The sequence below is a fragment of the Leucopleurus acutus genome (assembly GCF_964270905.1).
Source record: "Leucopleurus acutus genome assembly, chromosome: X".
NCBI lineage: Eukaryota > Metazoa > Chordata > Mammalia > Artiodactyla > Delphinidae > Leucopleurus > Leucopleurus acutus.
Window position 1 is genome coordinate 11,988,661 of NC_139148.1, and position 14,638 is coordinate 12,003,298.

At 40.6% G+C, this 14,638-nt stretch overlaps 1 protein-coding gene across 1 annotated transcript in view; it reads right to left on the minus strand.

Annotated features, from left to right (window-relative positions):
• Window positions 1-14,638, minus strand: part of PIR (pirin) — a 104,737-nt gene that overhangs the window by 79,978 nt on the left and 10,121 nt on the right. Inside the window, exon 3 of the mRNA XM_082865297.1 lies at window positions 5,967-6,059. Coding sequence (XP_082721423.1) covers window positions 5,967-6,059 — 93 coding nt within the window. The remainder of the gene's footprint in view (window positions 1-5,966; window positions 6,060-14,638) is intronic.

The following is a 14,638-nucleotide window of genomic DNA, read 5'->3' on the forward strand; positions in this document are numbered from 1 at the left end:
TAATTAAATTTATTTACTTATTTATTTTTGGCTGTGTTGGGTCTTCTTTGCTTTGCACAGGCTTTCTCTACTTGCGGCGAGCAGGGGCTACTCTTCGTTGCGGTGCATGGGCTTCTCATTGCGGTGGCTTCTCTTGTTGTGGAGCACGGGCTCTAAGTGCACAGGCTTCAGTAGTTGTGGCTCGCGGGCTCAGTAGTTGTGGCACACAGGCTGTAGAGCGCAGGCTCAGTAGTTGTGATGCATAAGCTTAGTCACTCCATGGCATGTGGGATCTTCCTGGACCAGGGCTCAAACCCGTGTCCCCTGCATTGGCAGGCGGATTCTTAACCACTGCACCAGCGAAGTCCCTCCAGAATGGATTTTGAATTCAATCAAGCTTTTTTTTTCCCCCAGCTTTGATTCAACGATGGTATGGCCTGAGTTTGAAAGTGCAACGCAAACCAGAAAAAACAGGCCGCGTGGGAGACGGGAGGTTTGGGTCCAGTTTTAAGTTTTAGGTGTGAATCAACAGAACCCTACCCTTCCTCTAGAGGTATTGTTCAGAGGTTGCATGCAAACGCTGCTGGCTGCCAACCAGTAAATGCTAGTCTGGCTTTTCTGATGGGCACACCCTTGGAAACAGAGCGGGTTTGTTCTCCTGAACAAAATCAAAGAATCTGCTGAGGCTTGTGGTGAAAAACTTGATAAAACATTTCTAAGCCCAACTAAGGACAGAATGGAGACCATCCTAAAACATTCCTGCGAAGCAGGCAGGACGCTTCCTCCTAACCGTTCTTCAATTGAAGCGGAAATGATCAACCACGTTGGTTTCCCCAGGACAGAGGGGTTCCTAGGAAAAGGGGCCTTTCAGTGCGAAAACCTGGAAAGTCCTGAGGCTATAATTTAAAGGATGATTTTGAAAGGTACAAAATGGTAGGTGAAGGGTTCATCAACAGTGTGTGAACTTGAAGCACTTCTCTTTCAGGCAAAATTAAACTTGGGCAGGGCGTGGATTAAAAAGGAAGAGTGTTGCGCATTTTTTCAGATGGTTCTTTGTTCTGAGCATATAGAATTGCCCTAAACAAATCAAGATATCAGGCCTGACCAGAAATAGGTAACTGCAAAATCATTCCACCCTTTACCACTTGGCCTTTCAAAACAATGCTCCCTGGAGTCCAAACTACAGGCAGGAAATATTGCGTGCATTTTCCCCTTTGTCTTGGTACCACCAGCTGTGCCTCCTCCAGGGCCTTCCTTCTTCCTCAACTTTTATGCAAGTTTTTAACAAAATATATTTCGCTATCTAAACTGAAGAGTTAAGTTTTAGAAAATGATTAGCCATTAACTCAGTAAAATCAGGTTCTTGTTCCTAGCTCATAGAGTTATAATATTTCTTGGATAAAGAAGATGTGGTACATATATACAACGGAATACTACTCAGCCATAAAGAAGAATGAAATAATGCCATTTGCAGTAACATGGATAGACCTAGAGATTATCATACTAAGTGAAGTAAATCAGGAAGAGAAAGACAAATACCATATCATATCACTTATATGTGGAATCTAAAATATGACACAAATGAACTTATCTATGAAACAGAAACAGACTCACAGATATAGAAAACAGACTTGTGGTTGCCAAGGTGGGGGTGGGGGAGGGACGGATTGGGAGTTTGGGATTAGCAGATGCAAACTACTATATATAGGATGGATAAACAACAAGCACCTACTGTATAGCACAGGAAACTATATTCAATATCCTGTGATAAACCACAATAGAACAGAAAATGAAAAAGTATATATATATAGAGAGAGAGAGAGAGAGAGACACACACACACATATATATATAACTGAATCACTTTGCTGTACAGCAGAAATTAACACAACATTGTAAATCAACTATACTTCAATTAAGAAATAATATTTCTGGTTTGGAGGGTCATCTAGATAAGTGACTCCTAGGTTGAGTTGGCACCTGAGGTTCCAGGTGATACCACTGCTGGTTCACGGATCACACTTGGGGTAATAAGAATTTTGCAGGATAATATTCTCCACATTTCTTTGATCATGTATCACTATTAGTTTAAAAAAATATGAGCAGGGACTAAACAACATATATTTAGTTCTATTTTATATTCATGTGTTAGTTCAGCATAATTTCAGTTTTCTTTAAAAATATAAACATGAGTTCTAATATTTTATTTCAGCACAGCACTGACTCATCTCGCACAAAGCCTATTTTGAGGGCCATTTATCTTGATAACATACCCATTATGTTAACATGCAGTGCATGCTTGTATTTCTCCAGGCATAAGAAAATCACTGATCCAGGGGACCTATTCCATCTTTGCATGAGGAATTGTTAAAAAGGGCTTCCTTCTATTGGGTTGTATCTATGCTTTGTAACTAAAGGTCTACCTTTGGGGGCGTGCAAAACAAGCCAAATCCTTGTTAACACTATTTCAACTCCTATCATTGAAAAGGGCCTGATTTCCTTAATATGCAAAGAGCATTTATAAAGCAATAAGAATACCACCACCAACCCAACAGAACAAAATAGGCCAAGAATATAAACATGTATGGTAAAAAGATGCTTAAAAATGCAAAGAAGGGCTTCCCTGGTGGCACAGTGGTTAAGAATCTGCCTGCCAATGCAGGGAACATGGGTTCAAGCCCTGGTCCGGGAAGATCCCACAGGCCACGGAGCAACTAAGCCCGTGCACCACAACTACTGAGCCTGCGCTCTAGAGCCTGCGAGCCACAACTACTGAGCCCACAGGCCACAACTATTGAAGCCCGCACGCCTAGAGCCTGTGCTCCACAACAAGACAAGCCACTGCAATGAGAAGCCCATGCACCGCAACAAAGAGTAGCCCCCGCTCACCACAACTAGAGAAAGCCCACGCACAGCAACGAAGACCCAATGCAGCCAAAAATGAATGAAAAGATATCCAACCTTGCTCAGATAAGAAAAATTCAAATTAAAACTGATGAAGCATTATTTTTCACTTGTCAAAATGGCAAAGATAAAGAAAAGCTGGGTAAATATATTGTGTTGGTGATGCTGAAGGAAAACAAGTACCCTCATACGTTGCTCTGGCAATGTCAACTGGTACAATTTCATGGCAGATGCTTAATGAAGCCATCAAAGATTAGTCTTTTTTTAAATATTGGGAAAATGTTAACAGTATAATGTTAGGAAATAAAAAAAGACACAAAACATATATAGCATACCAGAAAAAAAAGTACTGGAAGAACAATAGCAATGCCTATTTCTGGATGGTAAGATAACAGGTGATTCTAACTCTGTTCTTTATACTAATTAGCATTTTCAAAATTTACAACAAGCCTGTAGAAAATGCTCCAGGGAGGAGGTGAGGAGAGCCTAGAAGTGCACCTGGTTTTGAACTGCAGACTACTGAAGTTCACAGTAAGAGACAGCTGGGTCCTTAGCTTACCTACACTCCTGGGGGAAACTGGTACAGTCGATTCTAGTTATTTACAGTAGCGATGTTCTATAAAGTTGCCATGATCACTGAATGAGCCAACACTGAACCTCTGCTCCTGGGGAAATAAAGGGTTACATTCCTGCGAGCCTCAAGTCACAACCAAGAATCAATACGTAACCTCCTGTTATGCGTGCTTCTGTTTAAAGACACCTTACTGAATATATATCACTGATTCATTAACACTGAACTCACGGCCAGCAGCAGTGTAACTCAAGCCTGAAAGAAGCGTCTCTGACACACGTATTTTCTCCATGAGGCCCCTCACAGCCTTCTTGCACTTAGGATCACTGGACAGCACTTAAAACAGCGAGATCACCAACAAAAAGCACAAAAATGTGGCACTAAATAGACCTCAAGAAGGACACCTGTTTGCAGTATGAGAGCTGAAACAAGAAGGCAGAGCATCGTCTTGATGACCCTCAGCTGAGAGCATGTGCACATTGGGCTGCTCTGCGCATGCCCGTCAATGACGGCGCAAGCACCAGTTACAAATACATTTAGTGAGTAGGTGAATTCACGAATATAGAATCTACAGATGATGAGGGTTGGCTATAGTTACAATTACACTTTTCAGGAAAATGCTTTACTCAAAAGTAAAGAGCCGAAAATCGATATTCTACAGCTGGACCCCTTCCCAGAGTAGTTTAACATTGAGCACTGTACAATTTATAAATTGTAACTTAGAAAGGAAATTAGGGACTTCCCTGGAGCGGGTTTGATCTCTGCTCAGAGAACTAAGATCCCGCATGCAGCGTGGTGTGGCGAAAAAAAAAAAGGAAGAAAGAAAGGAAATTAAATACTCTTTCAATAATGGAAAGGAAAGCAACGTGTTTCATCATTCATTTTATTTAATATATTTGTCGTCTTCAGCAGAAGCCTTCTCTTTTTACTATTCAATTAAACTCAGCCAGGAGTGACTGAGAATCTCCACCAGGAGAACATGGAGATGGGCGGGATGATGTGAGCTGAAGAAACTTACAGTCCTCTTGGGTGTGGGAGGGGGAGGTTGAGGCAATTCCTCATTTTAATACAAAACAGAATATGATCAAGGCCACCATAAATATCTAACATGTATGAGTGGAAAAATCTAATGCTACGGCGGCCAAACGAAGGAGAAAGGGTATCCTCTCGGGACTGTCTGGAAAACATGATGGAGACAGTAATATCTGAAAAGATCTTGAAGGATTAGTAAAATGGTAGCTGGAGCTGTGGGATGGAGTGGTGAGAATGTCCTGATACCAGAGGCAGAAGAGCACAGTCAGAACTCAGCATGAGTGTAGGCGAGGTGAAAGGCATGCCTTCCATTACTGCTGTAAAGCAAGGCACAGTGGCCCCGAAGTGGTCACAGAGAAGAGAACCGGAAGGCAAATGGCTAAGTGACAAATGGAAACCAGTCCAACGACCTTAATCCTTCATACTGTTTCCAGAAGCTTCTAGGCTTATTCTATTTTCACACTGCAGAGGTTAACTCTTTACCTGTCCATCTTTTACATCCTTAACTAAACCCCATACTGGAGGCAAGCAGGGGTCATGCCTCATTCTTCATTAGCCTCCCCTTCCTCTGCCTCTGCCCAGTTCCCCCAACACACAAACACACACATCCCAACATACAAAAGATCACCTGACACCATGCTTCACGTCACCAGACATCAATAAATATTTGCTCATTCAGTAGTGGACTTGACAAACACACTAAGCCCTGGTCTGTTTCCTTAGAATACAGGTTTTCCTCAGGGAGCAGGTGACTGAACTTGGCTGGGAACTGTCCCTGCATCTTTCCCCACAATATCTGTGTGTGTGGAGAATGGGAATCTTTGAAAGGGCCCCAATATTATATTACACATTCTTATTTTCTCACTGAACTAAAACTGAAAATAAGTGTTCAGCAGAATCTATAGACTTTACAGTTAAATTTGTAAATGTATATATTTGGCCTTAAAATTCTAATTTTTAGGCCACGTTCTGTTTCGGCCCCTTGATTCTATAACTCCTTAGAACTGAGTTAAATACTAACAGTGTTCTTGGATTGTCTTTTGGGATGTAAAATATTACACTACATGAGATTAAACATTTCTGAAAATTCTTGAAGAGAAGCAGGTTTTCATATAAAAGTATTTTAATCACATCTTAAATTGTTTCTTCTACCTCCAATAAATTATTTTAATTATATAAATACTTTAAGAAGCCAATTTTTGCCTTTTTTAACTGCTCAGACACGAACAGATCCAGTGGCACAAATTCAAACGAATTCAAAGAAGATTAAACACAGTAAATATTTAAATTTGAGTATATTTCATGTAAAATAGATATTACAATTCTGTTAACAACCAGTCTATAGCCAGGAACTTATAAATTAATTTTTGCCTACTATTCATTGCTCTTAAATTTGAATTTTCTATTAGAAGTGATTACTAATTTTAAGAACAGAGGTAAATTTTAAACTACACAATTTTGTGGTCAAATTCTTTTACTTACTATTTCAAAACCTCGGTGCGGGTGATCAGGAAATCCACCTGGTCTACCGCCTTTAAATTCATCAAACAGTAAAAATGGATCCAGATGTTTTAACTGAAAAAAAAAAAAAAATCCAGCAGATTAGCTGTGCCTTTTAAGCCACGCTACTCGGGGCTACATTCAAGAAGAGATCTAGCAAACCTAATTAAAAATGATTTGACTAATGAGCAACTTTTTGCAATGCTAGTTGCTTTCAGGAAAGAACTCCTTACACACACACACACACACACACACACACACACACACACACGGATTCACTAAGTTAAACAGTTGACATTTTGTGAGAAGTGGACAATTTACGATTGTCTAAGATCTAAATAGTCAAGCACAATTGAGATACAGTCTATATATACACAGATTCATCACAGGGGAACAGACTAGAACATCAATTACTGTGCTGTGATGATAAATGCTCTGGAGAAAGACAACACACAGGAGCGTAGGGTGGGATCAGGGAAGGTTCTACCAGGGAGGTGTCACTTGAGCTGGGTCTTGAAGTACATGTAGAAGTTAATCAAGAAGTGGGAGAAGGAAGAATATTCTAAATGAAAGCGCAGAGAAGCAGCTCGGCAAACTTGAAAAACTGCGAGGAAACTACTGAAGCAAAAGATGCACGTGGATTTATGATGAGAGATAGGCTGAGGATACAGGCCAAATCTTAAAGGAGTTTGGGTTTTATCCTGAAGGTGATGGGTTTTCATCAGGTTGACACGATCAGATCTAGAAAGACCACCCTAGCATACATGTGGAAGATGGTCTGGAAAAGGAAGAGATGTGAGGCAAAGAATATTCAGAAGGTGATTTCAACAGTCCAGGCAAGGACAAAGGCCAGGACTAAGGCAATGGCAGTAGTGATGGAGAATGGGAAAAAGGAAGAGCATGAGATCCCTCCCAAATTTCTAGCTATGGGGCCTGGGAGGACAGTAGGGCCATCCAGAAGCACAAGAAACATAACAGAAGCAGCAGCCTTGAAGTAGTCAAGGTGACTTCATTCTAGGTCACGTTGAGTTTGAGATATGTATATAAATATTTATATAAATAGAACTATGAATATTCAGTGTCCAGTATATTGTGCAAAAGCTAGATGGCAACTGAAGATAAATCTTGAGCCCAAATTAGAGGCAGAAACAGATTTGGCTGTCAGCAGTGTATCTTTATGTTCATCTTGGTTATTCTTGGCCGTTTGTTAGTCTACACAAATTTTAGAAAACTTAAAAACATATACAAACAAAAATGTTAGACTTTTGATTGGACTTGCTTTGAATCTATGGATCAATTTGGGAAGAAATGACATTTATATAATACTGAATTTTCCTACTCATAAACATGGTTATCTCCATTTATTCAGGCCTTTGAAAATGTCTTTCAATAGGATTTATAATTTTCTCCATACAGATTTTGCATATATTAAACATTTTTTCTAACATACTTTTATAGCATTGTAAATAGTATTTTCATTGAGGTATAATTGACATATAACATTATATTAGTTTCAGATGTGGAAGGTAATGATTTTTTTTTTTTTTTTTTTGCGGTATGTGGGCCTCTCAGTGTTGTGGCCTCTCCCGTTGCGGAGCACAGGCTCCAGCCGCGCAGGCTCAGCAGCCATGGCTCACGGGCCCAGCCGCTCTGCAGCATGTGGGATCCTCCCGGACCGGGGCACAAACCCGTGTCCCCTGCATCGGCAGGCGGACTCTCAACCACTGCACCACCAGGGAAGCCCCGAAGGTAATGATTTGATATTTGTAAATACTGCAAAATGATCACCACACTAAGTCTAATTACCATCTGTCACTACACAAAGGTACTCTCTTAGCAACTTTCAGATATGCACTACCATAACCTGTTGAGTTTCTATGTACTAACAACAAACTATTAGAAAGAGAAATTAAAAAAAGAATCCCATTTACAATTGCATCAAAAAGAATAAAATTCCTAGGAATAAATTATCCAAGGAGGTGAAAGACCTATACACTAAAAACTAAGTGCAGATGACACAAATAAAAGGAAATACATTCTGTGCTCATGTCCTGGAAGAATTAATATTGTTAAAATGCCTATATTACCCAAAGTATTCAATACAATCCCTATTAAAATCCCAATAACATTCTTCATAGAAATAGAACAAACAATCCTAAAGCGTGTACGGAACCACATAAGACCCTGAATAGAACCAAGCTGGAGGCATCACGCTCCCTGATTTCAAACTATAGCACAAAGCTACAGGAATGTAGACAGCATTTTTAACTAATGTTTTTGAACAGTCTGCTGCTGGGGATTAGAAATGTGAATAGAGGGACTTCCCTGGTGGTAAGTGGTTAACACTCCGTGCTTTCATTGCAGGGGGCACGGGTTCAATCCCTGGTTGGGGAACTAAGACCCTGCAAGCCACGCGGTGCAGCCAAAAAATGTTAAAAAAAAAAAAAAAAAGAAAGAAACGTGAATACAAAGGCGATTTTGAACACTGCTAAGCTCTTATTAATTTTAATAATTCATCTGTAGCTTCCTTTGGGTTTTCTTTGCAGACATTCGTATCACCAGTATATTTATCAATAAGCTTTTGGCCAATAGTTCACAAAGGATTTTTTGCTTGCATTAGATTAAAGCTGAGGCAGGCTGCCATTTCTCTGGGTTTTGCTGGGCCAGGCTGGCCTCTACATGTCTTCTCATTCTGGGTCCCAAGATGAAACAGTGGCCACTCTCTAGGACGTGCTGTGCTCATAGCCAAGGGCAGGAGCCAAATGGTGCACAATCCCAGTTACATTGTCCCATTGGTCAAAGCACGTGACGTGGTCGAGCCCAAAGGCAGACAGGAGGGCACTTAAACCCGCCCTGTGGACTCATGGGTAACGCACCCAAAAGTGGGTGGGAGTGTATAATCTATTACAGGGAGGGAGTGAATATTTGGGAGTAATATTCCAACCAACAGCCATCAGCAAATAACTGTTTTCCGCCCTTTATTCTCAACCCTTATACTTTCTATTTCTTTTTCTGTCTTCTTTCAAGCTGGCCCCTCTACAAGGATGCTGAGTAGAATAGATGGTAATAGGCAACCTTGCCTAGTCCCTAATGTTACACAGATTGCTTTTTAAAGTTTCACTGGTAAGCAGGTTGTTTAATGTGGGTTTATCTGTAGATTCCTATCATAATGTTAAGGAATTTCCCTTTTATTTCTAGTTTACTGATTTCTTCTTTAGCATAAATGGATGCTGACTTCCAGTGAATGTGCTTTCTGCACTGATTGAGACATTATATGTTTTTTCTCCTTTAATCTCTTAGTGTTGGTAAGTTATATAAATAGATTTTCCAACATTAAACCAAATTTGCTTTCTTCAGACAATCCAAACTTGGTCATGACATAATACCTTTTTATACATTGCTGTATTTGGTTGGTTAATATTTTGCTTATGAGTCCTGCAAAAATGTTTCTAAACGAGATGCAATTATCCCTTCATTTGCTGTCCTTGCCTGGTCTTGATAGCAAGGTAACGGGACTTCATAACGTGATTTGAGGACCCCCTGGAGCTTCATCTCCTGGAGAGTTTGTGTATCAGTGGAATTATCTGTACCTTAAATATCTGGTAAAATCTGTCTGTAACATCTGGACCTGTTGCCTTGTAATAAACTTTCAAAATACTGATTCAATTACCCTACTAGCTATGACACTATTCAGATTTCCTATTTTTTCTTTCTTCCTCATCGTTTTTAGACTCTAAGAATTGCTCCAACTTCCTGTCAGCTCAGCTAATTAATTTTTAGGTTATTTATTTGTTTGTTTGCTTCTTTGTTTCAGGGTATCTACTCTGTCCTATTGCTGGAAATGAAGGTACCAAACCCTCCCTGTCTCTTGTCTTGACTCTTATTTTCACTTTCTGTGGAAAAAATATGCATACACACTTGCACACACATCTGTATATACATACATATAACACATATAGTACACACATGCACACAAATTCAACAAGTTACTACAAGTTTTTTAGCCTAATCAAGTCTCAATTTCTTCACTTTAAAATACGGGCTGTAAGCCATATATAGCTGGGCCACTTTGTAACCCATCTTAGCCCAGTGTTTCATCCAGTCCAATATTTAAAAGTAACTGGAAAACAATTCAAATATCTATTGAATTCTCTCAAAAATGCCAAAAGGGGCTTCGGCTTAAAGATTTCAAATCAGCCCTCCTCCTCTCCAATAAATGTCTCCAATATTTCCATCGTCTCTCACTCTAACCCTTCAAATCTCCTCCACCCATGTGGAGGCAGCTCTTCCCTTTTCTCCTTCTCCCCCTCACCTTCTGAATTTATTCTTTTCTCTCCCACCAGTAATTCTCTGTCCTTTCCAGTGAAAATCAGATCTCAGATCCTCTCGGTCTCATCCTGTCTCTCATAATTCCACTTCAGCTCAGTGAAAGCCCAGGAATGGAACTGGGGTTGGGAGGAGGAGAGGCTGAAAATTCTCATACCTTATTATACACTGCTTCTTCTCACAGGATAATACACAGCTTGAAGGCCTGGATCAATGAATGGAGAACACCTGGGCCAGAGCCTAAAGCAGGGCAGGTTCTACAAAGATGGATGGATCTGTTACATTGTACCAGTTCCATAAATCTCTTAGACACAACTACTTGCCAAACAAAGGGTCTAGAGCCTCAAGATGGCTTTTTACTTCTACATTATTGTGGTTCTATGGTATTAAAATGTGGGTAAAGATGAGATCAAGAGATGTGCATTGCTTCTTGGGATCAGTTTCCTATGAGCAAATATGTCCTGCTGTTAACTAAATCATGAAAAGAAGGGGTTCCCTCTTTCCAATACTACCCTCATCACCATCTGCCACTTAGAGACCAGTAGGTATTCATTGTTTGGAAAGTCCTATTTGTGACATCTGGATCGCATATCCAACCCTTCTGTCACCAGTCCATGACATATGGACACACACACAAAGAAAGGCAGCACAAGAAGCCTGCAGAAGCCAGGGGGCTGGATGTGGCGAAAGTCAGAGGGATGAACTGTTTATCTGGCTAAAGGATGGGGCACGTGTGTAAGAGACACTCTTCCTCCGACAAGCAAGAGTATCTGCATCAGACTATTGTCCTAAAGTGTTATTTGCAGGTTAGGTATTAGCCCTCACCAAAGTTCCTCACATTCTCTAAACAGTCAGCATGTATCCAAGAACATGTTAGAGAGACACCTGTTATCTGCATGACAAGCTCTGAGATATATAAGAACTCTGACTTTTTTAAATGTCTTGACTTGGTCCCCAACTCAGTAAACTGATGATCTTTCAAAGTTTTTGAACGATATGAGAATTTCCTTTCCTTCAAACACTTCCAAACCTTTTAGCTGCCACCTTCGGTTGGCAGCTTCCGAGCTATTTCTTTGGATCTCTTGAGAAGGCCAGTTGAAACCTGTGGCCACCACCCCTCCGGCCTGTGGTGCTCCTTTAACAAAGCTTCAGCAGCCTGGCATTTTACTGAAATCAGGAAGCACCGGAAGTAACCAGGAATATCACTTCCTTGGGGACAGGGCCAACGTTATGCTTTTCTATGATGCTCCACTGAATCTAGAATAATTCTGTGTACACAGAAGGTACTCCACCAACATCCCAAGTGGTACTTGTGCTAGGTCCCTAGCTTCCCTTGTAGGTAGGTGTGGTCATATGACCAAATCTGGCTAATGAGAGGAACTGGGTGGGACTTTTAGGGAAATCCCTTATAAAAGGAGACAGACAGCTGGCATATATCGTTTTGCCTTTCCCCTCTTCCTCCTTTCTGCCCCCAAGGGCAAATGGTTGCTACTGCTCTGACAGCGTCTTGGACCATAACGTGATACAGTAAGAATGCAGTAAGAAGGATGAACTAAGATAGAACGAGCATGGGTCTCTGGTAAGTGTGAAGCTTCCAGGCCCACCCTGGACCACCTACTTTTGGATTTTCAAAAGAGAAACACAAATCCTTACATACATAAACCACTGGTTTCGGAGGATGCTTTCTGTTATACACAACTGAGCCTAATCTAACTGATATAAGGGCAATAATGCCTGTTTTTTACATTATTTTTCCTTCTTTTAAATTATTGTCTCCGGAGAGGACCCCCCCCCAACCCTCCCAACACCTGACAAAAGGCCAGGCTACATCAAGATAATATGGCAGCAAAAAAAGGCAGAGGCCCCTCAAACGTAGACTCCCAACACCTCAGACTATCCCCTGGGCCTAACTCAGCCTCTAGACTGGAGCCTGAGGGTAACAATGAGAAGGTAGAAGGAAACTGCCAACACGTAGTCCAGACTGAGGTCGAAATATGGCCTTGAATGGACTTGACCTGTGACTCTATGCTCCTCTACCTTGACTCAAGGTCTAGAGACACAGCTAATGGAGAGCGCCATCTACAAGTCCTGCATCAACTAGGACCAAGGTGGTTTGATATTAAGAGACTCTTACAATTTTAACTGTGATAATGGGATTACAGTTATATTTTTTAAGTAAAAACTGAAATATTTCTGAATGAAATGAAATGATTCACTTCAAAATACTCTGACGGAAGAAATGGATGGGGACCAAGACTGGAAACAAGACTGCCCATGAGTTGATGATCACTGTGGATGCTGGGTACCTGGAGAGTCATTATACTATTTTCTACTTTTCTACGTTCGAAATTCTTCCTAATAAAAAACATATACAGGCATACCTTGTTTTATTGCACTTAGAGGTATTGCGCTTTGCAGATATTGTGGTTTTTACAAATTGAAGGTTTGTGGCAGCCCTGCGACAAGTGTCTATCGGTGGCATTTTTCCAACAGCGTTTGCTCACTTTGTATCTCTGTGTCACATTTTGGTAATTCTCACAATATTTCACACTTTTCCACTGTTATTCTATTCGTTATGGTGATCTGTTATCAGTGATTTTTGACGTTACCACTACAACTCACTGAAGGCTCAGATAACAGTTCACATTTTTAGCAATAAAGTATTTTTTTAATTAAGGTGTGTACATTGTTTTTTGGACACAATGCTATTGCACACTTAGTAGACTACAGTATAGTTTAAACGTAAGTAATTTCTGTATGCATTGAGAAACCAAGATAATCACGTGACCTACTTTACTGCAATATTCGCTTTATTGCAGTGGCCTGGAACGGAACCCGCAACATCTCTGAGGTGTCACTGCATGACAGTGGTCCAAGGAAAATCACATCAGCAAGGACTGTCTGGTGGAAGGGGAAGTGGGGCATAGAGGCAAATGCAGGTGATGGGTGGGTTTCCCTCCTGCTGGGAGCATAGAGGAACCACCCGTCAACATCATGCTGTGCGATCATTTCAATTCCAGCTTGGGGCTGTCCCGGCCCATACACAACTTTAATGGAAGGTGCCAGGCAGCCCAACTCCATCCTGTTTACCATTCATCACCGAAAGAGCACTGTGAATTCCTCCACCTCCACATGTACAGTCACAGGGAATGTGTCACCTAGGGCCACTAACATCAAACACTGTTGTAAATTCTACACTAAAATAGCTCTGGGCTCCAGATTTCTTATGAGATTTTATTTTCTACTGACAGAGCCTTGGTGCAAAAAGTTTGAAAAGTAACCACCTTGAAGTGAGAGTGATGCTTTCCTCCTCTGCTGATGGGAGGGTTGGGGTCCATCTTTCTGGAAAGCTGGCAGTGTGCGGAGTGCTAACAAATAGGGTAACAATCTAAATGGTCAAATGCAGGGCCAGCATCATCAAAAAGTCTACAAATAATAAATGCTGGAGAGGGTGTGGAGAAAAGGGAACCCTCCTACACTGTTGGTGGGAACGTAAGTTGGTGCAGCCACTGTGGGAAACAGTATGGAGGTTCCTCAAAAAACTAAAAACAGAGTTGCCATAAATGTCCCTCGACAGATGAATGGATAAAGATGTGGTACATACATACAAGGGAATATTACTCAGCCATTAAAAATAATGAAATAATGCCATTTGCAGCAACATGGGTGGACCTAGAGATTATCATACTAAGTGAAATAAATCAGACCAAGAAAGACAAATGTCATGATACCACTTACACGTGGAATCTAAAATATGACACAAACAAACCTGTCTATGAAATAGAAACAGAATCACGGACATAGTTAAGAGACTGCTGGTTGCCAAGGGGGAGGAGGTCGGGGTTAGCAGATGTAAGGTTTTATATATACGGAATGGATAAACAACAAGGTCCTACAACATAGCACAGGGAACTATATTCAATATCCTATGATAAACCATAATGGAAAAGAATATGTATATATATGTATGTGTAACTGAATCCCTTTGCTGCAGAGCAGTAATTAACACATTGTAAATCAACTATACTTCAATAAAAATTTTTTTAAAAATTAAAAAATAAAAAATGTAGGGCCAGGAGTAAGAGAATAATGGTATGCTCATACACTGGAATATGTCACAACTACTTAAATGGTGTTTACGAAGAATTTACAATAACATGGGAAGTCCTTTTGCTACCCTCTTAAATGAAAAACTAAGGACACAAAATTCTTTATTCTGTACAACTAAAATATTTAACTATACACAGACAAAAGGAAACACGCTTTGTCTTAACAGTGATTAAACCAGAGTGATGGCATTAGGAATGATTCCTATCCATTTATTTTTC